Below are 27,989 nucleotides of genomic sequence, written 5' to 3'. Positions count from 1 at the left end.
TCTGGAGCCAGAACAAAAAATTTCTCAGCACATTAAGGCATGTAGTTATGCTAAGAAAAAAATAACTGCAAAATTATATCTTGGGGGTTTCCATATTTATCCACCCCCTGGACTATGAGTCAAAACAAGATTTATTTGTGTAGTTCGTTTTAAACTGCCAGCACTTCAAGCTCAACTTGGAACATGGGGGAAAAAATCAAACTGCTATTTTTTGCTCTGTGCTGTGCATTGCCTCCAGCAACAAAGATCACAGAATGAGAATTAGCTAGTGGTCCACAAAGGGAGAGGAAAGTGCGCTGGGCCCCTCTGAGCTAACGAAGTGTTCTGCTTTGAGGCGGAAATGGGAAGGACTGAAAAAGAAATGAACACCTATTTTTCAGAAGCAGATTTCGCCCATGGACCATGTGATGTTCTTGTCACATAATGCATAATGCAGCATAACACAGTGGCTAGAACTAGACTCTAGTTCTGGCTGGGCGTCTGGCAAGCTGTGGGGACTTTTGGACAAGTCACTTCCTCTCTCTGGATCGCAGGACTTTTCATCTATAAAATAAGAGGCTGCATTAAATTAATCTCCAAGTTTTTTCCCAGTTCGGGTCGCTGCTCCTGTTGGTTTCATGATCCCGTCATTTTCCACTTCCTTGACTTACAGACCTAACAATATGGGGCCTTCAGAGTGACAAAAGATTGAAGCAGGAAGTTCAACCTGCCAGGACTGCAGACACTGGGGACCCACAAACTGGATTCGGGGAAAATACAAGCCCATTCAGGCTTGTACCAAAGCCGATTTTCCCTAACTGATACAGGCCCCAAAGTCTCCAGATGTCCAGATTGTCCCATGATCTAAACACGGGACCCTGAGAGCCCAACCAGTTTCTTCTCTAGATTAGACTGGTTAAACCAGTTCTACCCAGCAGAGATGAGAAGGAGGTAGGGGAGGGCTGGGGAAACTGAGGTGGCAGGAATGGCTACCTGCTTTGATGTGCTATAAGGTACACAGGGAATGTAAAATGACAGGAGAATCAGCACAGTGTGTGCTTGGGCCTCTCCTGCAGAAGGCCTGTGGGCAAGGTAGAGCTGCCTAGGGGTGGGGGGAATGAGGGAGGGTGGGGCAGGGGGCCAGCCATGGGGGCCAGGCTCTCCCAACTCATAAAGCTGCGCAGGTGTGTGTTAGGTCTCTTGAGCCAAAGAATTTTGGTTCCGTCGGGACTGGAAGGATCCTCTAGGGTCCTCTCATCTGTGCACACTCCTGCTCCACCATGGACCCCTCCCCCCTCCAGAGGATCAAATGCCATACGCCGTAAGAATGCGGGGGCCAGGAGGAACCCGTCAGAGATTCTGGTCCAGTCTGTCATTGGGTGACTGGCCAGTTTCACGGCCAGGAAGTGCTGAGCTAGGATGATAAGAACTTCCTTTTCACGGGACTCCATAGCGCCCCCCAGCCCCACCAAGCATCTACTCCCCCCCATACACAACCTCTTCCAAGAGTGAGTCTTTGCCACGTATAATCTGGGGCAATTTAAGCCCTTTCTTCTTGCACTGCTTTTCAGGTTGCGGGAGGAAGGGGCGATGCCAACAGCTGGCCAGCATTCACTTAATAATAAGGCTTCAGAACGTGAAGCCTGTTATTAAAGCTCCCCTCCACCCTCCCTTCTCCGAGTGAGGCAGTTGGCAAAGTGCTTGGAGCTCCATGGAAAAATAAGGTGCTCCACAAATACAAAGTACTTATTATTTTCAGTTCCCTCTGATCAAATTAGGTGTCAGGTTTTAATCTGTCACCTGACACCTCTGATTGCTGGTTGCCAAGGCAGAATGACTTTAGCTTTTCAAGAATCTTGAGAATAATTGCATTCACGAACCCACTGTTCCACACCTTCGACACACTCCGCCATCTGACACTTGTTCACAGGTTCACACAACTGCTGCCCGCCCCCCACCCCCCGCACTTGTCTGCAATCCCCTGGGGCCACTGGACTGGGTCCCCACACCGACTCCCCCAGAGTGTCTCGCCCGCGCCAGACAGGTGGGTCTGGCGGATTCTTGTGGAAGGAACACAGACATCTTTGAAAGTGATTCAGGGCCTTGCTTCTCAAAGTGTGGTCCCCGGCCTGGCCGCATTGGCCTCGCTGGAGAACTTGTTAGAAAATGCAGAACCTCGGGGCCTACCCAAGATTCTGAACCTGCTGAGTCAAATTCCGTATTTTAGCAAAGTTCCCCAGGAGATTCCTATGCATATTGAACTTTGAGAAGCACTTTTGAGGCTTGGAATCATGGCAACTGAGAATCAAAATCACTTGGGGAACTGTTGCTTTTTTCTTTTTCTTAATGGTATTTCCAGGCTCTGAATCATTCTATCTGGGGGAGAAGGCCTGGCATCTGTTTTGTTTGAAAGCACCACAGGTGAATCCTGATTATCCAGGTTTGGCAGCCCCATTTAGAGTTTACCTGTACCTTCTGCTGCTACTCTCAAGAAGGAACATTCAAACTCCAAATTATAGAGGAAAGCCCCACCCTCACCTGGAGAATTCTGAGTTAAGTGCATTTCCGTGTGGCTTCCCTGGGCCATCGATGCACTAGGGTTTCCCTGGGGACTCTTGCTGGGTACGTGCTGACAATGCTTTTCAGCCCATCTGGGCACACACCAGACATCCGGGGCTTGGCACGGTTTTCCGGAGAATGACCGAACTCGTGTTTCCAGCTGCAACGGTGACCCTCGGCTGTCTTTGCCTCACCGCCGCCGCTGCCAAATTCAACCTGATATTCCGCCTCTCCAGCCAGATCCCGGGCTCTGGGTGCAAAACTGGGGCCTCAGAAGCGACAGCCCCTACTGAAGGCAGAGAGCACAGTTCTGCAAGTTTGCCTCCTCTATCCATCCCTACTCATCCCAGACTACTCGAACTGCCTCTGCCTGCTCCTGTCTGTCTCAAGATGTCGATATCAGGGGACAACGACATGGGCTTAGCTGGGAAGAGACTGGGTGGTGCAGACGTCATAGCCTCCATTTCTTCCTTTGAGAATGAGATGGCTGTTTTAGATCGGTGATTTTTCACAGGGAAGCCCTCCTGTCTAGCAAAATTGTGCCTGGACTTCCAATAGAGAAAATTGAATGAAGCAGAGGTGGCGCTGAATGATCTGGGGGATGAGCCCTCCCCATGTCCCCAGGGTTCCCAGAAAGAAAGTTTGAGAACCATCAGATTAGATAATCCCTCATGTCTCTCCTGGTGCTTAATTTCTGTGAGGAAGATAAATCTGCCACACTATCAAAAAAAAAAAAATCATGTCATAAATTCCAAAGTTTAAGCAGGAATTGCTTCCAGATTACCCATCCCATTTGCCTCCATTATTAGCTCGGCCTAGAGCCATTCACCACATGTCAAAACTTAACATTTTCTCTACTGTAAATTTCTCAAGCCCGATCATTTCGAGAAATAATTTGTATGAAGCAAATTTCAGAGAAACCTTTGAATCTGGTTTCCACTCTTGTTCCTTCTTTTTTCCTGGAAATGAGAGGGATGTGGATTCACAGCAGAGAAAGGAGTGGCCCAGCCAATCTAAACTCTAAGAGAAACAGATTTTGGTGGGAGGAATCACAGATCTTAGGGCCAAAAGGATGAAGAAATGAACAATTCCAGGATTCTGCCTGCCCAACGATATGGTATCCATTCTCTCCTCCCACATCTGTTGAGCGCTAGTTCTGTGGGGCCCATGCCAAGCGCCTGTTACACAGTGTCAGTTCTCAGGAGACCCAGAGGCAGGGAGCTGGGTTGGCAGCTGTGTCCTTCACAGCAGTGTCACAGTGTGGTGAGTAGGTGAGGGCTATGCCAGGTCTTAGGGGCTTGAGCAGCAGGTTGAAAGTAAACTCCACGAGGACAGGAACCTTGTCTCTTATCTGCTGCTATGATTTCCAGAACCTAGAACAGTGCCTGGCAGTGCTTTAGACAAATACACGAACAACACATGGATCCTGCAGGTGGAAGGAGGTGGGGCATCCTAGCTGATGGTTTTGTTAAAAGACTCCGCTGAATAAAGCAATAGCGTTTTTTAAAGCACCAAAAAAAAGAAAAAAAAAAAGACTCCGCTGAGGCCCTGTCAAATAAATCCGTGCCTTGTCCGCCCTGACCTTGGCCTTGAGAAGGCTGCATCTGATGCAGATGGTCAGAAAGTACAAAGCACTTACGCAACAACTTATTACAAGTATAAATCAAGAGAGTTGAGTCTTACAGTTAATCCAGAATTCAAAGAAGAGGGCTGTTGCCTGTGGGTCCTGCCCAGGGTGACTTTGGGGTGAGCGCGGGCGCTCACATTGTAGATCAACCTCCCCTCTTGAGAAGGGTTGTGACAGAGGCCCCAAGACACTGTGTGGAGCCACTCCTGGGCTGGGCATAGCTGGGCCCACGGGAGCCAGAACAACACAGAGCGGCAAAAAGGAGGAAGAACATGGGTGGGCCTCAGTTTAAACACCAGTTTCTCTCCATTCTGAGCCCTCCCCCAATACAGCCCATTCACTTGAGGCACTTATGGCGATTGTAATGACACAGTTATGGGTGTGATCTGTTTTTCAAGTCCCCACCTTCATGAGGGCAGGGACTGTGTCAGTCTCGTTCATCCCCAGTACCGAGGGCTGGGCTTGGGTGAATGGCCATATGGACGCCTGGAGAAGGCGGGCTCTGAATCAGGTTTTGGAAGAGCAGAGGGCCGGGCAGGAGACGGGCAGGGACAAGGGGGAGGCAGGAGTCAGCGTCAGCGCTCCTAGGAAGGTCACCAGCTCACCTCCACGCTGCTCAGCCACTGCCGGACCGACAGGAATGACTGTCTGGCGGTGACATCGTACATGACGATGACACCATCGGCCTTCCTGAAGAACTGCTGAGTGATGCAGCGATACCTGCCACCGAGGACCACACGTCAGGGGCTGCATGGCTCCCCCCGCAGCCCGCACCTACAGCCCTCTCGGTGGCCGGTGGAGGAGGCAGGGTTTGGCCAGGGGTGCTCCTCACCTCTCCTGCCCCGCCGTGTCCCACAGCTGCAGCGCCACGGACGAGTCGTCCACGCTCACCATCTTCACCCGATAGTCGATGCCTGCAAGGTGGAATGAGCCTATCACTTCCGGATCAGAAAACGACCCCCAACATGTCCTGAAGCATGTGAGGCCAGGGGCAACAAGCTTCCCTGTGCAGGTTCCCCCCAGCCCCAGGGAGCCTGAGTTCTGGTCCTGTGTCTGCCACTTAGCCGCTGTGGGCTGTGGATCAAATCACTTAAACTCTCTGAACCGTAGGTTCCTCACTGTAATGTAATCCACACCCTCTTTAGGGATTCTATAATAAGGGTCAAATGAGATCACATATGTAGAAACAATATACCAAGGCAACGATAATTGTTCTTTTTCACCAATTTACTCCCTCATTGCAAAAATGGAGGAGGAGACAGTCCTCCTATTTCTTTCTCCCCCTACTCCCTAAAATCCTTTTCAAAGTTCCCCTAACAAAATTCAAATATCCCCAGGGGGTGGGGTGGGGGATTGATCATACTTTCAGACTTCCATCTGCCAATGCAAAGGATGTGGGGAAGTGAGGGAGGGGTGGCAGGTAGAGGGAAGGTCAGAAGAGAAGAGAAGGGGTAAGGGAGGGAGTCAAAAGCAGCATTCACCCTTGAGATGGGCTTAGAGCTCCTAATCCTAGCCCCTGGGCCAGTCAAAATCATCTCTCTGCGGCCTCGACCCTACCCAGAGTCTTGGTCCAGAGGGACAAGAACTGTACCCCACCGTGGCCCTCGGAGAAAAGGACCTCAATGCAGTTTCTCTGAGAACATATTCCTCTTTCCTACATCATGTAAGAATGTTCACAAATGTTTAACACCTTTCAAAAAGTCTTTCCCCCTCATGGTGTCTGATCTGGGAACTAGAGGGCATCCCCTGCCACCTTCAAAAAGGCCCAGGGCGAAGGAGCTGGGACATCCTATGTGACTGCCATGGGAGGCTCAATAAGGGACAGCAACAGAAGCTTGGCCAGAGAGAGACAAAAGAGACGACAGAGAGGCAGTAAATCGGAAAGGTCATCCCAGCCACGGTCTCCAGGCAAGGCCCTAGTGCACTAGGGGCCCAGGAGTGGCAGGAAGGCGGGAGAGTCCTCCACTCCTAGAATGTCAGACCAGCAGGGGCTCTAGAAGCCCTCTGCTTCACAGGTGAGGCCAAGAGGGGAGTGCATTGGTGCATCTGGAAGAGCAAAAGAGCGATTTGTCCAGTTGGTAGAATGCTTGATATTTCTAGGTTTCCTGTGCCATCTCTCTACCATCACAGTGCTCCTGTGACATCCACGTGAGGGTTGTTATCTGCACACCTGCATGGGCACGCATGTGCATGCACATCCATACACACACGTGCACATGCACACACGCACACACACGCATGCCCAGTGACGGGGTGTCTTGCCCACGCTGGGCAGCAAGTTGCAAGCCCAGCCCTGAGGCTCATTCTTTCTGCAGCAGTGCCCTGTACACAGGGACACCTGGCAGCCTCATTTCGCCCAGGGAGCTCAGGGCTCAGTGCTCCCAGCAAAACGGACTATGACTGGCTGGGCTGAATCTGGGAGTGAGTTTTCTTCTTAGCGAAAAGTGCAAGGGCTTCCCCAGTCTCTGCTCTGGGGGACTGAAGTTGCTGCTTGCTTTGTGATAACAACTCAGCAGAAAGCCGACCATGGTCGACACACCTTCAGGGCCTGATCTGAAAGCAGGCTGAGGGTCCAAAGCCCCTGAGGACAGAGCCCTCTCCTGAGTGGAAAGGCAAGCAGGTGGAGGGGCAGGTGGTGCTGCTTGGGGCGGCTGGGTCTTGGCTACGGTCATGGTTCTGCTCTCATTGGCTAAGTACTTGCTGGAGGACAGGGAGCTTGTCTTGCAGGGGGCAGGAGTACTGGCAAAATGGGTTCTGTGCCGTGGTGAGCTTGCTGAGAGTCTCAGCTGGGTACACGATGTACTCATCTCTGCAAACCTCAGACAGGCCCAGGAAACTGAGAAGCCCACGGGGAGAGCCTGGGGGCGGTGGCAGGAGACACAAGGAGTCCGAATCCAACATAGCAGGCAACACACAATGACGTGGGACCAGAGAGCCTGGAATAAACTGGTTTCTAAGACCACAGACAGTTCTAACATTTCAGGAGCTGGGCAACCCATGCTATGTCCAGTCTCAGTTCTGCCTCTGACCAGCTATGCGATCTTGATGATATTACGTCATTTTGGGGTGTCTTCACTCCTCACCTACAAATGAGGGGTGATGGACGGTGTAGAGGGATAGGTCAGATGTTCATAATCTTGAAGTTCAGCTGTAGCATTCAATAAACACATGGCAGTGACCTCCAATTTGCAACCTAACTGATTCCTGAATGACAGCTGAACGTCAGGGGTCCCCGGCACTGAGAATTGTGTTGTGTCTTGTTAGGGGATGGTGTGGGATACAGCTGGGCTGATGGACTCCAGGAAAGGCGATGTTCACTTCTGGACAAGACAGGCTCAAGATATCATTTAGAGTAGGGGGGATTTGGGAGGGGGAGGGCCTGAAAGTTGTCGTAGAGAAAAACTCTAGGGATTTCTCTGTAGAGTTGCGGAGTGGGATAGAAAGCAGACTGGAGGCCAAAAGGGGCAGAGTGCATTCTGTTGGGAAAAAACTTCTGGAAGAAACACCTTGGGCGGTGGCCTGTGACTTACGGCAGGGGGATGTGAACCAATGTGGGGCAGTGGAAGGAGCATAGGCCTCGGAGTCCCGGTTTCCAGGGAGCTTTAGCTTCTACTAATCAGTCTTGTCATGTACAAAATGAGCTCCGACATTCTACAGAAACCATCACTTGACATCTCCAGGACACCCACGGGGCTCAAGCCCTTGCCTTTGAAGGAGTCAGCTGGTCCTAAGGAGGCGTGGGCAGGGCCCCCAAGTCACGCTGTTGTATTGTAGCATTTACATTGTGCACAAGCCAAGAGTCCAGGATGGATCACATCCATATGAGGGAGTGGGAGACCTGAAGTCCCCTTTGGTGGTGGTGGTACGATTTAGGGAACCTCCGAGTCTCTGTTAGGGCTGTGGTGCTGCCAGTGGTGTTGCTGCCCTTAGCAGGTGGCGGGTGGCCCGAGCCCCAGGCTAGGGGGGCTGAGGGTCCAAAGCCCCTGAGGGGCTCTAGGGCCAGAGCAGGATTCGGTGGCTTTTCTGTCTCTTTAAAGGGAGCATCTTTCTGGCGGCTGGTGTGACATCTGTTACTGACATGTGTACCAGAACAACGCACGTTGTGTGGCAGGGAGACTAATTTCAGCTGCTGTTCCAGCATGTTCTGCGCAGTATGATGAAGGGCATTCCTGATTTGGAAGCTTTGATATTTTTCCCTTCCTAAATTATAGGTGTTTCCATAATTGGTCTCCTGGGAAGTGCAAATCAGCCTGATTTTTCCTTTTTCAGAGGCTTCCAGCTCAGGGGCACAAAAATTGGAAATGTAAACGGCCCCTGATTCCCTGATTTCATTGACAGGGATTTCATTGACACACTGTGCACCTTGCTGAGAGGGGTGCCTCTGAGGGCCGAGGGCCTGGCATGCACCCCCGTCTCCCACGAACCTGTGCTGAAGCCCTGACTTGTGGGGGGGCCTACCCCACGGAACGTCCCTGGGAAGGTGAGTCCTCCTCCTGCAGCCGTTGCTTCCTGCAGGACACTGGGCTCACACAAGGCCAGCGAGGCCAGGCTTCTCCAGGCTTGGGTCACAAGCTCTGCCCTTCTTCCTGTCAGGGACCTGATTCTTCATCTGGGGATGCTCTCAGTCTTTGGGTGGAATGAGACAGAAGGGAGGGGACAGGAGAATGTTCCAGATGATAACAGCATAGGAAAAGACCCAACAGTAAGAATGGGATGCCTGAAGCATGTGGGAAGAGACCCATCTGCAGGAGCAAATTTGGAAGGAAGGGGAAGAATACGGAACCTCCCCAGGCAGGGTTCTGGAGCAGGGAAAGTTTGTCTTATAGAGCCAGCTTGTCAGATAGCTGAAGGTCAAAAATGGTCTGGACAGAGAACCAGGCTTGGAAACCATCTTGGGTGACCTGGTTCAAATCCTCCAGGAGGAGAAACTTGAAGCCCCAGGGGGAACATGTCCTCCTAAGGTCACACAGCTGATGAGTGGCAGAGCTGAGATGAAGATCTAGGACTCCTGATGTCCCTCTGAACCTCAGCAGCCTCCCCTGCCTGTACCAATCCGTGCCCACCTCGTAGGGTGGGCAAGTGTCCTCACCCCTTGCTGGGTGCTGAGCACACACAACTCAGTATGTGGAATGGTATAGAAGGGGCATGTGAGGGGCCAATATCAGCACTAAACCAGCTGAGGGAATGTGGATAAGCCTCTTAACCTCTCTGGGCCTCGGTTTCTACTGGGCTGGTAAGAGTACTTTCCCCCAGGGTTGTGCAAAGATAGATTGAAATGATGAATACAAAAGCCCATGGTAAATATGCAGATCACATCAATATATTTTCAAATACAGCTGCCTTATCACTACGGCTGAAGGGTACATAGCAGTCTCTCAGGGGATTTATTTTGTGCTTGAGTGATTCAAGCAAAAGGTAGAAGCTAAAAGGTCAATATGCCCTTGGGTCTTGCCACATCTTCCAATGCAATGAGCAACTTTGGGTGAAGGGAACAAAGGCCTCTCTCTGAATAAAATATTACTCGAGTGTGGGAACACATTAAGCCATGATCATCCATTAATAGCTGAGCCTAATGAGCTTCCACGATGAAATCCAGCTGTCCCCCAGCAGGCCTGGGATGCAGAACGGGTAAGATGTGATGGTAAAAGGAGTCACCCAGAGCGCTGTCCTCCACCGCACCCTCTACACACACACACACACACACACACGCACGCACATGCATGCACGCGCACACACACGGGGAGGGGCAGGGCAGGAAGCTGCTGGCCCGTGGGGGAGGCAGGGGTTGCAGTGTTGGGGTGCACACCTCAGGAGGAGCCTGAAGACTCAGGGCCCTGCTGAAAATGGAGAAAAAACAATAAAAAAGAGACGGGCTCAGAGGGAAACATGGGGCCCAAAGCCCACCTTTGTCAGCTGCAGCTCCCCTCGGGCTGGACAAAGGAAGCGTTCAGTGGAACGAGCTTCGTGGCTGGCACTGTGCAGGAGGGGGACTTGACCTTGCTCCTTTGGCCTCACTGGGGAATAAACCGGCAGGGCCCCCTACCAGCCAGGCCCCACGGCCACTCCCACCGGGCCCCCAGTCCCTTCCTGGGCCCACTTCTCACTCCCTACCCTCCCCAGAGGGGGGGCCCCCGAGAACTCACCCACAGTGGCTGCCAAGCCAGGGGCAAACCGCTCCTCACAGAACCTCCTCAGGAAGGAAGTCTTCCCCACAGCGGAGTTGCCCACTAGCACGATTTTGAAGAGCCGGTCTGGGCTGGAGGGAGGGGCTTCCTCCTGTGGACGGCAGACAGACTGGCATGGCCACTGGCCCCTCCTCCTGCTACAACCTGTCCTTCGACCAGTCCCTACAGGGTCCAGGTGAAGGTGGGGACCTGGCCTCCAGACCAGCACAAGGGGGGGCACTCCAGTCCGGGATGCAAGTAGCTTTGGGCTCTGGGCATAAGGGCTCCTTCTAGCATCAGCAGGAGGGAAGAGAGACACTCATTCAACCATTTGTTGTCTGCCTACTGTGCTGTGACCGTGGGCAGAAGACACAGGGACGAGGAGGCAGGCCCAGCTGGCCAAGGACGGAAGAGGCAGCCGTATAAACAAATAATTACAACACATGCTTCCAGGTGCTCCGGGAGCATGGACGGGGAGTCCAGGGTCCACAGGGGAGGACACCGTGAGCCGGGGCTTAAAGAGGAGGCAGAGATTCTCTGTCCGGGGGAAGGACGGGTGGGATGTTTGCAGGGGCAAGGAGAGATGGAAGAAGGCATAGGTATATCACAGGGGCAGAGAAGGCCCAGGGTGGGCGAGGGGGCCTTTATGTCTGCCCTAGCACTGAAAGCCTGGACTGAATGGAGGACGCTCTTACTTGCCTCCCTGCACAGTGCTCATCCTTCCGTCTCATCAGCTTCCGGTTAGGACCCCATCTGCCTGGGAAACGGGCTCCACTCAGTAGGTTGGGAAATCGGCCCGGCCAGACCACTGGGCAGAGCTTTCCAGAGTCAACCACCCACCCGTGCGCTCCTTCTTCTTGGCCCAGCCCGCACGGACTGGGAACAGATCTGCCCCTGAGTTAGTCTGGGACCCTAAAGCCCAGTGGGGGATGAACATGCTCAAGGACAGCCAGGGCAGCCGAGTAAGGAGCTGCCTCTCGGCTGCACGATCATTCCTTCCCATGAGCTGCTTGTTTGCTCGGCCAAATCCTGCCTCCAGGCCCAGCCCAGCCCTGCCTGGCCAAACAAGGAAGCTCTTTTGAATCTATTTAGAAGCGGATTTGGGGGAATTAGCTCCTCTCACTGAGCAAATACTATAATGGAGTGGCAGCAGATATTAGCAGTACTTGAGTCTCAGAGAAAAGCCATCAACAGCCTTTTGGGGAGAAATCAATTCCATGCAGTACTTAGGAGGGAATTCAAGGTCAATTACAGGAGTTTAGACTAAACTTAAAAAACCCGTACTCATAAACTATGCCCTCTGCCCCATTTTCTTTATTTTTATAATGCATAAGGGCATTGACTGCTGGTCCCTGCTCAGCCTCTGCCTCCAGCTGTCATTTGTTTGCGACTAAAGCTCAGTGCGGCAATCCGTGTATCCCTAGGCATGTCTCCAGGTGGGCAATAAGAAACCCAGAGCAGGAGAAGACGGTTCTGGCTGCTGAGGCAGTCCTGGCCCTGTTCTAGGAAGAGCAGGGGTTTTTTTGCAGGCCAAAGATCAACACACTGATGGTCCAGCTCTGGGCAGGCCCCACCTCACAGGTGCAGCGAACCCCGACTCATGTTCACTCATATAACCTGTGTTCCCTCTGGGGGACAATCCACAGTGTGTCAGCCAGATTGCAGGGAGGGGGCTGGAGTAAGATCTGTTCTCATTCTCTGTCCTGCCACTTTTTTTTTTTTTAATTAAGCTTTAAAAAAATAAAAGTAATACATGCTAATTTTTAAAATTAGGAAAAAGAGAAAAGTAGAGAAGAAAATAATAATTATTCATAATCTACCTTGCCAACCAGAAGTGGTCATATTTTGATGCATGTCTTCTAGGCTTTTTTCTATGTAGATGAATGAATACATGTTTTATTTAAAGAGATCTGGAATATTATAAACAGTTTTATTCTTTCTCATATATTATTAAATTATAAGTATTTCTCCAAGTCACTAAAGTTTCTTGAAAATGTGATTTTTTTTTAGATTTTATTTCTTTATTAGAGAGAGTGTGCCTGCACACACGCGAGCACGATCGGGGGGAGGGGCAGAGGGAGAGGAACAAGCCGACCACCTGCTGAGCATGGAGCTGGACATGGGGCTCAATCCCAGGACCATGGGATCATGACCTGAGCTGAAAGCAGAAGCTCAACTGACGGAGCCACCCAGGCGCCCCTTGAAAATGTGATTTTTAATAGTGCTATAATATTCTATTGAATGTTTTCAAGTGTTTGCTAATATACATAACCATTTCTGAGTTAAATCTTTGTCTGAACTTGGTTATTAGGAAGGATTGCTAGGAGTAGAAGTGCTGGTTCAAAGGATGTGGAATTTCTAAATTCTTGATTCTTGTTATCAGACTACTTTCCAGAAAGGCTGGATGGATTGATGCCTCAGCAGCCTTGCGTAGGAGGGCCTGCCTCTCAGCACTCTTCCAAAGGGCAGACCCTCTGGTAAAGCTTCCCCATGATTCTCCGAGAGCCCACTTCCTGTCTGCAGCAGCTTCTGTCCCAGGCTACTCGGTAGCACACGTGGTGGAGTTAGCACCCACGTGAGAGCACACGGCGAGCAGGCCGGGCTCAAGTCCCTGGGGGGCCAGACCAGGTCTAGCCCCTCCGGGCCTCTACTTCCCCATCTGCCACAGGGGAGAAGACACTGCTGACGCACCCCATCAGCTCACATGGGCCAGCACACCTGGATGCTTCATTCCTCCCTTTACCCCATCTCCTACTGACCTCTTGATACTTTTACATTTGGGAGCAGAGCATGGGTATTTAAAACCCCAGTGTGCCCCCTGCCCGCAGGTGCAGGTCTGTGCTGAAGGGGGTGTGGAAGGGCATGGAGGAGGGAGGGGTCGCTATCCACCACTGGTGCCATCCAGCTCTCACTCGCCTGCTGGCCCAGGGCCCTTCGGAGAAGGGACATGAGGCATCTTAACCCAGGCCCAGGAATGACAACCGATGCCAAGGAGTCCCTGCAGTGGTCGGAAAGCTTTTCTGGCACACATGCTAATACGGCCATTTGGAAATGCTCAAGTGTCAAGGAAGGGCTCAGTCCTACAGGGCCGCCCCAGTGTATAGGGAGGAGTCTCTTTCACACTGTCATGGGCATTTCTGTAGCCTTTCACAAGGTCCAGTGGGAGGTGAAGTGCTGGAGGAGTCTATTTCTGGGCGTGGGTCACAAACAAGGTGAGGAACATCATCACCACGTACCAGAGGAAGATGGTTACTATGGCCTCCTTTTCCTGCAGCATTGAGCAGGAAGCCCTGCTTGGGAGTGCAGGAGGGGTGAGGGAGAGGAGAAGCACCCTGAAGGGAGGACTAGGCAGGGCATTTGGGAATGAAAGGATGATTAGCCGACTGGGATGATTACACAAACTTTACAAAGCAATGATTGGCCTTGCTGAGAACAGTTACAAAATATAAGAGAAGACGTGCAATTTTAAAAGTATGTGATAGCTTATGCTAAAAGCCAAACAAGATGTCTGTCTAAAGTAGCCACTTTTTAAATGCTTTTGAATCTGAATCAGAAAAGAGAACATAGGGACAAACCACAGAAGTTATAAAGAGAATTTTCCAGGACCCCCGAGCCTCCCTAGTGACACTCAGTTCAAAAGGGCAAGCTGGTATCTGAAGGACACAAATAGGGTGATTCGTGAGACCAGCCACATCTGACTTCCTGAGCTGCCTTTGGGGCTCTTGGGTTCAAATGCAAGGGACAGGTATAAAAGTGACATCTACAAACCAACATAGGATGTGTCCTTACCTTAGACAAGTCTTCTTTTCCAACAGGCTGTCCTCGGGGAGATGCAGGCATGGGTTCCAAGGGTCTGGCCTGCTGGCTTTGTCCTTCCACCCTCTGCTGGGCAACCTCCTCCTCTTCTGGGCATTTGCTCAATGGCTGCTCAAAGCTGCCATCCAGGAGCTGGGGCAGGGGGTCTTCTTCAATGGAGATGATTCTGCGGAGTACCCGGGGGAGTGGACCTTCAGCCCCTGGCTCCTCTTCTGGAAGGGGATATCCACTCAGGCCTAGGGAGCTTCTCCTCCGTGGGAGGACAAACACATCTTCTTCCTCCTCTGACTGGCTATTTCGGGGTAGGGAAGAAAAAGAGATGGGGAGAATATCATACAATATATTAATATGGAAACTGGAGAGATGCCTGATAGCTCTGTGACAAACAACTAACTGAAGAGCATCACAGCTTGGGGGCAGAGAGCTCCAAGAAAGGAAAAACAAAAAACAAAAAACAGACCCTGCATTCTCTAGCTCAGTCACCCAACACACTTCTGTAAGTGCTTAATTAATATGAAGGTGATAAGGTGGTGGTGATGATAATGATGAAGGTGGTGGTGATGATGATGGAGATGGTGCTGATGATGATGAAGGTGGTGGTGATGATGATGGAGGTGGTGATGTTGATGATGGAGGTGGTGATGTTGATAATGGAGATGGTGATGATGATGGAGCTGGTGATGATGACGGAGGTGGTGATGTTAATAATGGAGATGGTGGTGATGATGATGGAGGTGGTGTGATGACGATGATGGAGGTGGTGTGATGATGATGGAGGTGGTGGTGATGATGATGGTGGAGGTGGTGTGATGATGATGATGGAGGTGGTGATGACGACGATGATGAAGGTGGTGTGATGATGATGATGGAGGTGGTGTGATGATGATGATGATGGAGGTGGTGTGATGATGATGATGATGGAGGTGGTGTGATGATGATGGAGGTGGTGCTGATGATGAGGAAGGTGGTGGTGATGATGATGGAGGTGGTGATGTTGATAATGGAGATGATGATGATGTTGATAATGGCAATGGTGGTGATGATGATGGAGGTGGTGGTGGTGATGATGATGATGGAGGTGGTGGTGATGATGATGATGGAGGTGGTGTGATGATGATGATGGAGGTTGTGTGATGATGATGGAGGTGGTGGTGATGATGATGGAGGTGGTGGTGATGATGGAGGTGGTGTGATGATGATGACGGAGGTGGTGGTGATGATGATGATGGAGGTGGTGGTGATGATGATGGAGATGGTGTGATGATGATGATGGAGGTGGTGGTGATGATGATGGAGGTGGTGTGATAATGATGAAGGTGGTGTGATGATGATGGAGATAGTGTGATGATGATGATGAAGGTGGTATGATGATGATGGAGGTGGTGTGATGATGATGGAGATGGTGGTGATGATGAAGGTGGTGTGATGATGATGATGGAGGTGGTGGTGATGATGATGATGGAGGTGGTGTGATGATGATGATGGAGGTGGTGTGATGATGATGATGGAGGTGGTGGTGATGATGATGATGGAGGTGGTGTGATAATGATGAAGGTGGTGTGATGATGATGGAGATGGTGTGATGATGATGATGGAGGTGGTATGATGATGATGGAGGTGGTGTGATGATGATGGAGGTGGTGTGATGATGATGGAGGTGGTGTGATGACGATGATGGAGGTGGTGTGATGACGATGATGGAGGTGGTGGTGATGATGATGATGGAGGTGGTGTGATGATGATGATGGAGGTGGTGTGATGATGATGATGGAGGTGGTGGTGATGATGATGGAGGTGGTGTGATAATGATGAAGGTGGTGTGATGATGATGGAGATGGTGTGATGATAATGATGGAGGTGGTATGATGATGATGGAGATGGTGTGATGATAATGATGGAGGTGGTATGATGATGATGGAGGTGGTGTGATGATGATGGAGGTGGTGGTGATGATGGAGGTGGTGTGATGATGATGATGGAGGTGGTGTGATGACGATGATGGTAGTGGTATGATGATGATGAAGGTGGTGTGATGATGATGGTGATGATGAAGATGAGGAAGATGGTGGTGATGATTACCACCAGGTATTTAGCTAACGACACAGTCATGCACAGATGGACACAGCCCCTCCTCATGGCATGCTCAGCTTAGTGGGGGGCTGAAGCAGTAATGGCACAACTAAATACACTTCAACAAGCTATGAGAAACGCCAAAAAGGAAGAATAAAGGATGTGAAGAAAGGAGCATAAAAGATCTGGAAATAAAGCATTTTCAATTAACAATCAGGTGGCCTTGGCTGTGGTCACAATACCAGCCCCTTACTGACTGTGCCACCAGGGAAAACACTTCAACTCTTCCAGCCTTCAATTTCCTCACCATACAATGTGTCCTGCCTACCTCCCTAATAAGACAAAAGCATAAAAACAGATGCGTTTACAAAACAGCCCTCAGCAAAGTGAGTGAGGGGGGACTGCTGCTCTGGGAGGAGCCCCACCACTGGCTCAGAAGCAGCTGCCCATTTGTGGATGGGCTTGGGGTTGCAAGGAAGCCAGGCAGGGCACCTCTACCTGCCTTTCCTACCTTTCTCTTTCTCTTTCAATATCCCTGCCAGTCAGCGTCAGGAGTAAGTGGCCTCAGAGGCCTATGTGTATATTTGCTTCCAGAAGCATCTGAGCATCAAGAACAAAGAAAAGCAGAAGGAGGTGGAGGGAACTGGGCAACCAGACGTGAGCCAATGTATTCTCAGAAGGTTTTCGAGCAAAGACCTCATAGACCCTTCCTGCACACGAGTTCAGATCTCTGGGAACAATTAAAGCCGAGAAGGGTTTTAAATGGAAGTCTGACAGGGAGAACCTTGAGTCCCAAAATGAAACACACATGCACACACACATGCAAGGATTAGAAAGGAGAATGGAATGCAAATTAGGTGAGGAGGTGACAGGGCCAAAGGAGAAAGAAGGTAGGCGAAGGTCACAGAATATGCAGAACAGTGAAGCTCCCTTCATTGTGCCCCCAGGCTTATACTATTTATTCTTCCTAAGGACCAATAATAGGAAGGGAAAGGAAAAAAAAAACTGCATGTATTATTGTTCTGAAGTTAGGTGTAACTCCGAAAGATAAATTAAGATAGAGTGCTCACAAAAATGGTGACTTAATTTGGGTCCCTTGATACAAAATAAAGAATTCTGTAGCAATTCAGGGACCTTCCCACTTATTTATAAAATCATAGTTTTGAATAGAAGCTGACTGTCTTCCTTCCAACAAATTTCTTCTACAGTCTAACAAGCCTACGGACTGCTTATCCACTTTGGAACACAATTAGTATTCCATCCACTTTCACTCTGCTTACAAACGTGAGTGCATGTGTGCGTGCCCATGCAAACAAGTGTGCACATACATACACAGCATGTTTCTTGAAAGGCCTTGCAACCAGAAAAAAGAAATGGCCACTGAAACAGCCCTAAAATGAAGTATTTCTTGGAAAAACTTTTGATTTGGGAAATACTCAAGCATTGTTGACATCCTCTAAAATCCTCAGCTTAGCACGACTAAATTTATTTTTGGTTTTGCCATCAAAGGCTACATACGAGCAGCAGAGAGCAGTGGCTTCTGCCAAAGCCTGTCCTGGAATTCAGGGTGTGCGATTTGTTACTTACCTGCTTATTGTCTGTTTCCTTTCCTCCACCCTAAGCTCTACGAAAGGGTCTCTTTTGCTCACCACTGTATACCTAGCACATAGCAAAATATCTTGCACATAGTAGGCACTCAACAATGGACTCGTGTTTAATTTATTTTTGGAGACATCACAGAACTCAAAAGAATGTCTGGTACAGATTAAGCAATCAGTGAATGTTTGTTGAATGAATATATTCAGTGCTGAGCAACCAACAGGCCAACTATTATTGCAGAAACTTGGATCCCAAATTGTATCCCTCTGTTGAGCTATTTATTTTTTTTTTTAAGATTTTATTTATTTATTTATTTATTTATTTATTTATTTATTTATTTGAGAAAGAGAAAGAGAGAGAAAGCAGGGGGAAGAGCTGAGTGAGACGGACAAGCAGACACTGTGCTGAGTGTGGGACCTGACACGGGGCTCGATCTCAGGACCCCAAGATCATGACCTAAACTGAAATCAAGAGTCGGATGCTCAACAAACTGAGCCACCCAGGTGCCCCTCTGTTGAGCTATTTAGAGAAAGAGTTCAGGATGATTGGGTCCAAAGACTTGACCAATGAGCTCATCAACATCTCCAGAGTCACTTCCCTTTTTTGTATTGTGTATTTCATGCTTGCTGTCCTCAGGGTCTCCTGGATGAGCAAATTCATGCACTTTCTCCCTGGCTTTGATTCTTAGGGGTCTGGTTGCCTTTACCTTTCTGTGGCCATCTATGTGGATGGGACACATGCCAAAAAAGAAAAGAAGGTGGAGGACTGGCTTGTCTCTTTCAATGGGCGATGAGCCACTCCTCTGGGGACTCAAATTCGATTACTGTGCTGTCTAATCGAAACAAAAAAAAATGTTATCTTTGAGGTAATTAAATGTGAAGCACTGAGAGAAATCTGTCAAGCACAGGCCCCATTCCTGTTTGTAAAGCAGCTCAATTATTGGAGACGCCATCCCACACTTCAATTACCCTTCAGAGCCCAAACAGTCATGTCCCTGAAAAACCAGGTGCATCCATTCTGCCCAACAGAGAGTATCTTCCAGTCACGCTCCACCTCTCTCCTTTGACCCTTTTCATCCCCTCTCTCTGTCTCTCCTCTGCTGATCTACAGCACCTCTTCAGTTCCTATCTGCAGACACACACTAGAAGACCATGTCCTGTCCCAGGGACCTGCCCTGCACAGTCCCCCTCCCACTTGGATGTCAGAACAGAAAGGAACGTGTCCTCCAAGATTCAAGGGGAGTGAGTGCAAATGACTCTGGGCTTCCCCACCCGGGGCCACTTCTTGAGAGCCGATGGGTACAAGACAAAGGAACACATAATGAATGAAGAAATCAGGGATGACTTACCTCCTAAGAATCCCTCTGCTGTCCAAGTATTTGCCTATCACAGAGCCAGATCTCTGTTTCCAGTTCGCCTTGGAAGCAGCTGTGTTTGCCTTGGCTGCCTTATCTTTCTGTAGAAACACAAAATGCCCTCAGATCCACACCTGCTGATTTGTCCCAATGTTTGAGCAGAAAGGGCTCCACTTTCCCAACTCAAAGGTCAGGCTCTAAACCAAATTCTGAAGTAAGCAATGTTCTGGTCTCCCTGTTAGCATTCTCTTACTCTTTCCTTTTGCTATTGTTTCTCATCAGGATCCCTCCATCCCCTGCCCAACAATCTAATAGAACAAATCAATACACAGTTTAGAGCTTGGGGTCCACCTTGTTACCCTTCACAGCAGTACTAGCAATTTGCAAGATGACAAGAGATTATGTGGAAGGCATAGGAAGGTATGAATGGGCAGAAAAGACTGTGCATCTTTAAATCACACTCATCTGTGTGTCTCCAACTCGTCTTTATTTCCAAAGCCCCAGAAATGAGAAAGGGACCAGCCCTGAGGATCGATTAACCTGGTGCCCCGCGGCAAGTGGGGGCTCACAACCCTGCTCACGGTGCTCCCCAGCAGATGTCTCCCAGGACATGAGGGGGAGTTAGATCATAGGAGGAATCTCTCATTAACCAGCTATCCCCACGATTCCCAGTGATTCTTAATGAGAGAAGGAGGGACTGCAGTGCTCCCAGGGCCCCTGAAGGTATGGCTATAATGATTCCAAATTAATCTTTAATTATTATTCAGCATGAACATGATTTTATCCCTCTTTCTTCTATTCCCCACTAAGATTCTTAATTCCATTTCCTTTTCAAAGCAAAATGAGTTTGGCAGGTGAAGGGAAGTGAGGTCAAGGGATTAGGGTGACATTTGGTTGGAAATTTTAAAACAAATTCAGTGTTACTTCTAAAACAATTATAACCATTATCATCATCAAACAAACATGTGTAGGCTGAAGCCTTGCTCTGACAGTACATAGAGGTGGGTGGTAGAGAAATTTGCTGCCAGTCAGTGGCAGGAAAGAAATGGGGGTATAACAAGTTCTCCCCAGGGATTTTTAGTTGTGAACCAGCTGCCGTATGCTGACCACATTCAGGCCACTGTCCAGCTCAGGGCCCAGAGCCTATGACCCTCCTCTTTGCAAGAGTTTTTCTCAAAAATCCCTATAATATGGAAAAAAGGATAGGATTTCCTCATGTGAGAGCTGGGGTCATGTTTGGGCAGGCTGATGACTTGCCCAAGGACACATGAGAAATGCATGATGTACTAGATCCTGATGATTAGGAAGTTGCATCGGTGAATCCTGTCCTCCTTTTCTGTCCCTTCGGAGCATCCAGTGGCTCCTATCTAAAGGGGAAGATGAGTGGGAGAACATGGCATCCTGGATTTTGTTTAATGTAGCTCAAAGTGAAGACCTGTAAATCCATATAGGATTCTGTGCTATTTGGGAGAGTATGTAAGTGTGGTGTTCAGGTACAGAGAAACAGGGGTCCTCGTAGGGTAAAAAATGTGTACTTAAAATCAACGATGTTAATAGTGAAATATACATTTTTAATTTGTTCTATGATGGTATAAAAATGCAAATTTTTCATCAAGAGATTAAACATGTCAATGAAGGGGGGAAAAAAAAAACCTGTGAGCATTTTGGTTAAAAGTGATCATGATATTTCAACTATGCCATCTCCTGGATAGATCTACCATGTCCATGTTGAAGCGATCTGTGACCCTCTTAAATATTTTAGTCTCTTTATGCCAAGAGGCAAGTGTGTTACTTCATCAAAAATTCACACACTGCTACTCAGAAGGCCACCCTGCATTTTTATTATTAAAAAAAAAAAAATCCATGCCATTGTCTGCTCACACAGAAAGGATGAGCCAGACGTCAAGGACATTCTTGGGCCGGTCCCAGCACGGGCTCTGGCTGCCAGTGGACCCAAATCCGGTTGGGAAAAGGAGCATGGGGCAATTACCTGATAACATATGTCCCGTTCATCCTGAAGATGCTTGTTCCTTTCCCTGCAAGTGGAAAAGGGGTATCTATTCAGACATGGTGTTTGCAGTGGATAGATCCAATAGTGGCCGGTTTGCCAGGGAGATGCGCGCAGAGAAAATCTTGACGTGGAAAGCCCAGGGAGTGTGTCTTTCCTTGGGGATTGTGACAGAGGCTAGTTTGTGTGTAAGTCGGCTGGAGGCTGGGGGACAGACAGATCCTTCAGGATCATGCACTTCAGGATCCTACCACTAGGGAGAGCCTCCCCTAGAGGGTAACCAGGAGTTCCCGCAGCACCTGTGAGCTTGCTATTGGGTGCGTGTGCTCTTTCTCTGACCCATTCATTTCATGCATGCGTGCAGTCACTCAACAAATGTCTCCTGAGCACCCACTCCATGCTCAGCACGGTTCTAGCTACCAAGGTTACAAACAATGAATAAAAGAAAGAGTTCCTGTCCCCAGGGAATTTTATTTTAGTGCAGGGGTCATTGCTATTGAGAAAGACGAAGCCGGCATATGGAAAAAAGAGTGTCAGAGGGTGCAGTGGTATCTCAGTAGGGCACTCAAGGAGGCGGCATCTGAGTGGAGACTTGCAGGAGAGGGGAGCTATGCTGATATTTGAGGGAAGAGCATCACAGACAGAGGAGATGGCTAGGGCAAAGCCTGGAGTCAAGCTCTACAGGATGTGTGTGAGGAAGAGAAGGGAGGGCATCAGAGTGCTCGGAGGAGAACCATTAGGACATGAGGTCAGAGAAAGGTGGGGGGACACGTAGAGACCTGATCATTCGCGGTCTTGTGGGCCATTGTAGGAACTTGGGATTTTACTCCAAAAGAGATGTGAGGCCATGGAGGGTGGGGGAGTGGCAGCAAAGTGTCCTGATCTCACTCAAGTTTTATAAGGAGCCCTACAGTATAGATGCTGGGTTCCCAAGCACGTGTTCCTGAGTGTCCTGAAATTGTTTCCATTTGTCCCTTCCTTCTCCTGTCACATCCCAGCCATTGTCCCAATTCCCCCACTTCCTCCCCCCAATCTCCAACTCCACATTCCCGCTATCGCTCGCCCAAGCATTCATTATCTCTCTACTTGACTCCTTTTTCCCACTGCTCTCTGTCACTACCTGGTGATTTCACTGTGGAGGAAAAATCGGCCACATCTGGGCTGTCAGCAGCTGCAGAATCTAAGCTTGTAAAGCATGCGACAGCACAGAAATGCTTCAGGCATGTGATTCTGCACAAATGCTGGTCTCTGAAGAGACCCATACGCAGAGAGCTGCCTTGTTATTCTCCTCTGCTCATTCGCTTGAATCTGTCCTTTTCTTCTAAGTACAAAAGAAAAAAGGAAAAAAAACCGCAAAAACTTGTCCTTGTACATCTTGTTCTCTTGCTTCCACTAAAGCTTCCTAAGAATCAAGACCTGCTCTCAAATGGATTAGAACGTGGCCATGTCCCATTCAGGTTGGAGCACTTTTCCATTTGGAAGCATCACAGATGCCAGACAGACACAGTAACCTCACCTGGCTTTCAAATAAAACAAAATAAAAACTGGGGCGCCTGGGTGGCGCAGTCGGTTGAGCATCTGACTCTTGATTTCGGCTCAGGTCATGATCTCAGGGTCCTGAGATCCAGCCCCGCGTCAGGCTCCATGGTCAACACGGAATCTGCTTGAGATTCTCTCTCTCTCTCCCTCTGCCCCTCCCCCTACTCGCTCTCTAAATAAATAAATAAACAAATAAACAAAACAAGTCCGAGTGTCCCCGATTCAAGACCACTCACTGCACTTCATCACCATTCCCAAGAGGCGTTTGGCAGACAGAAGTAGCTTGGAAACCTCACAGGCAAAAGTGAAAACCCCATCTTTCCACACACAGGTTTTGTTTTGGGTTTGGTTCTGGCACATCCCAGACCAATGAGCTTTGAATTTACAGTGAGTTTTAGCGAGCTAAGGAAACTCTAAACTCCTTTGCTCTGTTTGTGCTCCTCCGTTAATTTCTCTATCAGCAACTGCCCTCCTTTCCTGAGTTTCGTTGAAGATGAAAGGGTACCAAATCTGCCATAGGGTAGCAGCTCAAGAAACTCAGTTCCCCTCCTACTGGAGCAAGTACGACACAAGGTGCTGCAAGAGATGCCACGAAGAATGAGGCAGACCCCACCTGCAGGGGTACAGACTGGAGAGGGATGTGAGCGTGTGTGTGAATGGGCCAAATGTGATACGCTGGGGATCAGGGGAATGAGGGCATTCTCTCGGTGTCTATGACCGTCCACAATGGAGGCAGGGAAGACTCTCAGATTGGCCCTTCCCACTCCAGGCACCCGGGATGTGCTCTCGGAACACACCCGGTGCTCACGCACCTCAGGAAATCCAACTGCTTCAGGAGCCCCGACTTCTCGCGCTGCAGACTCTCCGTCACGCGGTACACTTCCCTGAGGAGGAAGCAAACACAGCACTTCTGAGCTTCCATTCTGGGGATGCAAGCTACCACAGTGTGAGGGGCTGTGCTGAAGTTGGATGCCCAGGACCCTCCCACTGAAACCCAGCCGGCAGTACCCCACCCTGGGGACACGGGGGGTTAGAGGAATATGACTCCCTTGGAGAACACCTGCTATTGGCAGGTGGTTTCAGCCATGATCTCACTTATCAGTACAGATGCCCTATTTGGGAGGTAAAATTACCCCATTTCATAGACACAGACAAAGTGTCAGTAACTCTCCCCATGTCACACAGACAATCCATGACTGAGCAGGGTTCTAATCTAGATTAGGACCTTCTACTACCAAACCGATGAACAGGGCTCCCTGCCCAGGCTCCAGGTGGTCCTGCCCTGCCCAGAATTCAGAGAATTAGAACCAACATTCTTCCTCAGCCCCATCTTAGAGGGTGAGAGCAGAACTTGTATTTTTTTCCCCCCTGACACTGGTTGTGTTTGTTTCCAGGAGCTCCAGAAGAATCATTCCTCCTTCCCCATTTTCCCCTATAAGTCTCCAATCTGTTCATAGATCTCTGAAATTTCCACTGTTGGCCATTCATTTCTTTAATTTAGGATTTCTTTTCTTTTCTTTTTTTCAAAGATTTTATTTATTTATTGGACAGAGAGAGACACAGCGAGAGAGGAAACACAAGCTGGGGGAGTGGGAGAGGAAGAAGCAGGCTTCCCGCCGAGCAGGGAGCCCAATGCGGAGCTCAATCCCAGGACACTGGGATCATGACCTGAGCCGAAGGCAGATGCTTAATGACTGAGCCACTCAGGCGCCCCTGATTTAGGATTTCTTATCTCTAGCCAGCAAGCAGAGATTAAATGTGTCAATTACAATCAGACGCTTATATCAGTGTGAATGTGTCAATCATGTCAGGAGTTTTGAGGAAGGGGAGGGAGAAGCTTAGAGGTAGCTGGGGTGTCTGGAGAGCAACTCAGAGGGTGAGGCAGGGGCCGTGTCTGGTTTGGTCCGGTGTGTTTGCATCTCTACGGAGCCCAGTATCCAGCATGAAAGCTTAATCAACAAATAGCAGTAAGAAACAAAAGGAGAGTGGGAGAGGGAAGAAGGAAGGCAGGGATGGAGGAAGGAAGAGAGGAAGGAAGGGGTGAGTTGGGGAGGTATTCAATACCACTCAGGGAAGAAAGAAAAAAAAGGAAAGCCGAACTGGGTGACATTGGAAAATAAGCCTTGCTGAACTTCACAACTTTGCCTCCAACCTTCCTCTGTGCTCTGCACCGGTTTAGAAATGTTTGAATCACTCCTAAGCTTACTGCAAAAGGTCTATAGTTCCAGATTTCCAAACCATGGCAGGGCTTCTAGTGTAAGGAGCATCTTCCAGCCTCACAAATGTGTGCATTTCCACAGACTGTCTGGGCTCCCCGGATTGTGCCCACACCGGGCTGGGCAAGGACAGTCACACACACACACACACACACACACACACCCCCGCCGCTGCCCCCTCAATGTCATTACTGAGCTGGTAAAAACAGCACCTGCTTGCTCCATCCATCCAGACTTGGGCCAAACTCACCATAATCAGATTCCTTAAAAGGTATCGGTGTGTTTTTTTTTCCCCCCTTATAGAATAATTATAAAGTCATTTACAACAAAACAGATTGAATCAAATTCTAAGTTCACCTCAGACAATCCTAATTAAGCAACAAAACTTCTCTAGCTCCTGCAGCGCTGCAAATTCCTAACATTTTATTACCAATTATATTTAATTTCAACTTGAGGGAAAACAACGTATTTTCCATTACCCAAACCGGGCCCCCAAGTCCCTGTGTAGGATTCTGCTGTGATGGGCCCTCGGGAGCACGGCTGTCTGCGTGCTGCCAACCGAGCCCCGGTCACCAGGGTGGCTTTGTGTTTCCTCCGGCCCAGCCCTGGGTTCTCATTCTCAGCCAGGAGCAGACAGTTTTGCCCTGCTAAGGACAATCACTCCTTGGAAATCGGAGGTGTGTGTTCTCACAGAGTGCTTGATTTAGGAGCCAGTTCCTAAAAGGCAAGGCAGTCCGGTCTCTGCCCTGTTTACATGGCACCAGTTGACTGCTGAAGCCACACAAACACACCCGTATGTACGCACATATGTTACATATCGACGCGAATATAGGTCTACCTATTTGTCTAGTAAACATACATCTGTTTAGATCCATACACATATTCCGGCTTTTTGTGTGTTAACAAAAAGAAGGGCATTCCTGAAAAACCAAATGACACTTGGACATTTGACCAAAGGACCTTCAAAGTCCTTCTAACGAGACGTCGTAAAGGTTTATACTGGGTAATCTGCGGACTGAAAGGGAAAGAACTTGGCATTTTTCATAGGAGTGACTGGTGAGAGGTTTATGGTTGTCTTTAGAGAACGGCTCTTGGCTTTGTTTTCTGGAGAGGGATGAGTCAGGAGCATCTCCAAAATATATTGTCAAGTGAAAAACGCAGGCTAATGCAGAACAGCGTGCTGCCACTTTATAAATGAGAAGTGTGCGTGTGCGTGCACGTGCACGTGCTGGTAGATACATAGAACACTCTGGAAGGATCCACAAGAAACAGGACTGGTGGCCTGGCGATCGCAGGCCCGGAGTCATGAGTGGGGCACGGGGCACACAGGCCTCTTTTTGAGTATATATCCTTTTGTGCCTTTGGGATTCTGTGCCTTGTCATAAACTCCCTACCCTAAACAAAAATTCATTAACCAAATAAACAGAGAGGTACAGCTTTTCAGCTGAACCTTCATCTTTATATTATCTCTCCTGCTGGATTGTGCCTTCTTTATCTTATTTTAAAATCAAGTACTCCTTCCTTGAGCAACTTCAGAGAAGAGAAAAATTAATTTTGCCCGTTCAGAATTCTAGCTGATAAATGACTAAGTCTTTTTAGCCCCTATTCCTATTCCATCCTCTCCCTTCCCAGCTGTTCTGGTGCAACATCGGGCAGCAAGACGTTGTGCGGGGGGAGCGCATGCTATTGGGACGACTAGGCTCTGTCCCTGTTTTCTGGCGCTAACTAGCTGTGTGGCTTGGGGGCGGTCACGGCACTTCATTGAGCCTCAGTTTCTTTGTTCATAAAGTGAAGAGGTGGTTAGAGCACTCGGGTTCTGTCTGTACTGTTGCTCTGGGATTCTGCTCTACAGAGAACAAGCTAAGGCTCTCTCTGCCCTTGTCTCCTGACCTCCCTGGACAGGACCCTCGCTCCTGGGCTCCCAGCACGCTTTCTCACTGCAGCATTGTGCGCTTTCTGAAAGCAAGTCACGAAGGTTCGGAAATCATTTCTCTCTCCCTCCTAACCCTCTTTTTCAATTCCCAGCCTCCAGAGATTGTGTCTCTGGCTTGGTTAATTAAGATAAGACTTCAGAAAGATTTTAATCCTCATGCTGTGATTTGATACCCTAGCACTGGGTGCTTATTTCCATTTGCTGTTCTAATGCTGTGCCTTCAGATGTTTGTTGTTTTAGCACTTGATTGAATTTTAAGAGCCTGAATCCTTAATTCTGTTTGTAAAGTTAAATGCCTGCACCTTGTTGGCCTGCTCTCAGTGAGGAGGAACTGATTTTGCTCGTTTACAATGAAATACACAGTCCTGCCACTGGTCATCCGAGAATCGGAGGGAAGGGTTTTGTTTTGTTTTAAGTCAGTTACTCGACAATACATTTTTTTGTTTGTTTGTTTTAAACTAGAGAAGTCTTACCAGGGTAAAACTCCACATGCAAACACATTTCCTCCCTTTCGACCCAGGCAATCAGTCCCAAGCCGCAGAGCACACCCAGAACAATGGGATTTGGGCCAATGGACCCAAATGTTGCCAGCAGTCAGACAGAGGGAGGGCTTTCACTTTTGAACAAGGGGAAGGTTAGCGTATGTAAAACTCAGCACTGCTAAGCAACACTGTCCTCTGAAATCAGACTCTCTGCAACATCTGGCACAGGGCCAGGCCCACGTGACCTTCTGCAGAAAGAATGAAGGGAACGAATGAGAGCCTGAGCGAATAATGAGTGAGCGATGGCCAGTCCTACTCCTGAGTCAATATTTTCTGGCCGGCTCATTATGCACTGTGGGGAGTCAGCCAGATGCGTCTAGCCCTGAACATCGTGTGACAGTTACTTAAGACCCCTTGACCCTGGGCTTCCTCATCCACAGAGTGGATACTCACAGTCCTGCCACAGCAGGATGCTATCAGGTTCTTATGGAATAATGTCAAATTATTGACATAGGGGTAATACACGGAATGCACAACACAGTAAAACCAACGCAGAGTAGTTTTCAATAAATGTTTGACAAGTGACTAAGTAAATGAATGTGTGGGTAAATGCGTGAACAAATAAACAAGGGAGATCCCCGTC

General features: G+C 49.1%; 1 protein-coding gene across 1 annotated transcript in view; it reads right to left on the bottom strand.

Moving 5' to 3' along the window:
* Window positions 1-27,989, bottom strand: part of CRACR2A (calcium release activated channel regulator 2A) — a 113,862-nt gene that overhangs the window by 9,477 nt on the left and 76,396 nt on the right. Inside the window, exons 10-16 of the mRNA XM_064591684.1 lie at window positions 23,528-23,599; window positions 21,159-21,204; window positions 19,163-19,269; window positions 14,119-14,437; window positions 10,309-10,441; window positions 4,998-5,079; window positions 4,771-4,885 (exon numbers count right to left, since the gene is read on the bottom strand). Of these exons, the coding sequence (XP_064447754.1) occupies window positions 4,771-4,885; window positions 4,998-5,079; window positions 10,309-10,441; window positions 14,119-14,437; window positions 19,163-19,269; window positions 21,159-21,204; window positions 23,528-23,599 (874 nt within the window). The remainder of the gene's footprint in view (window positions 1-4,770; window positions 4,886-4,997; window positions 5,080-10,308; window positions 10,442-14,118; window positions 14,438-19,162; window positions 19,270-21,158; window positions 21,205-23,527; window positions 23,600-27,989) is intronic.

Source organism: Mirounga angustirostris, unplaced genomic scaffold, assembly GCF_029215605.1.
Source record: "Mirounga angustirostris isolate CCGP_5_RB_7025 unplaced genomic scaffold, mMirAng1.0.hap1 SCAF_5, whole genome shotgun sequence".
NCBI lineage: Eukaryota > Metazoa > Chordata > Mammalia > Carnivora > Phocidae > Mirounga > Mirounga angustirostris.
The sequence above is the reverse complement of the archived record's forward strand: the minus strand, read 5'-3'. Positions and strand labels throughout refer to the sequence as shown.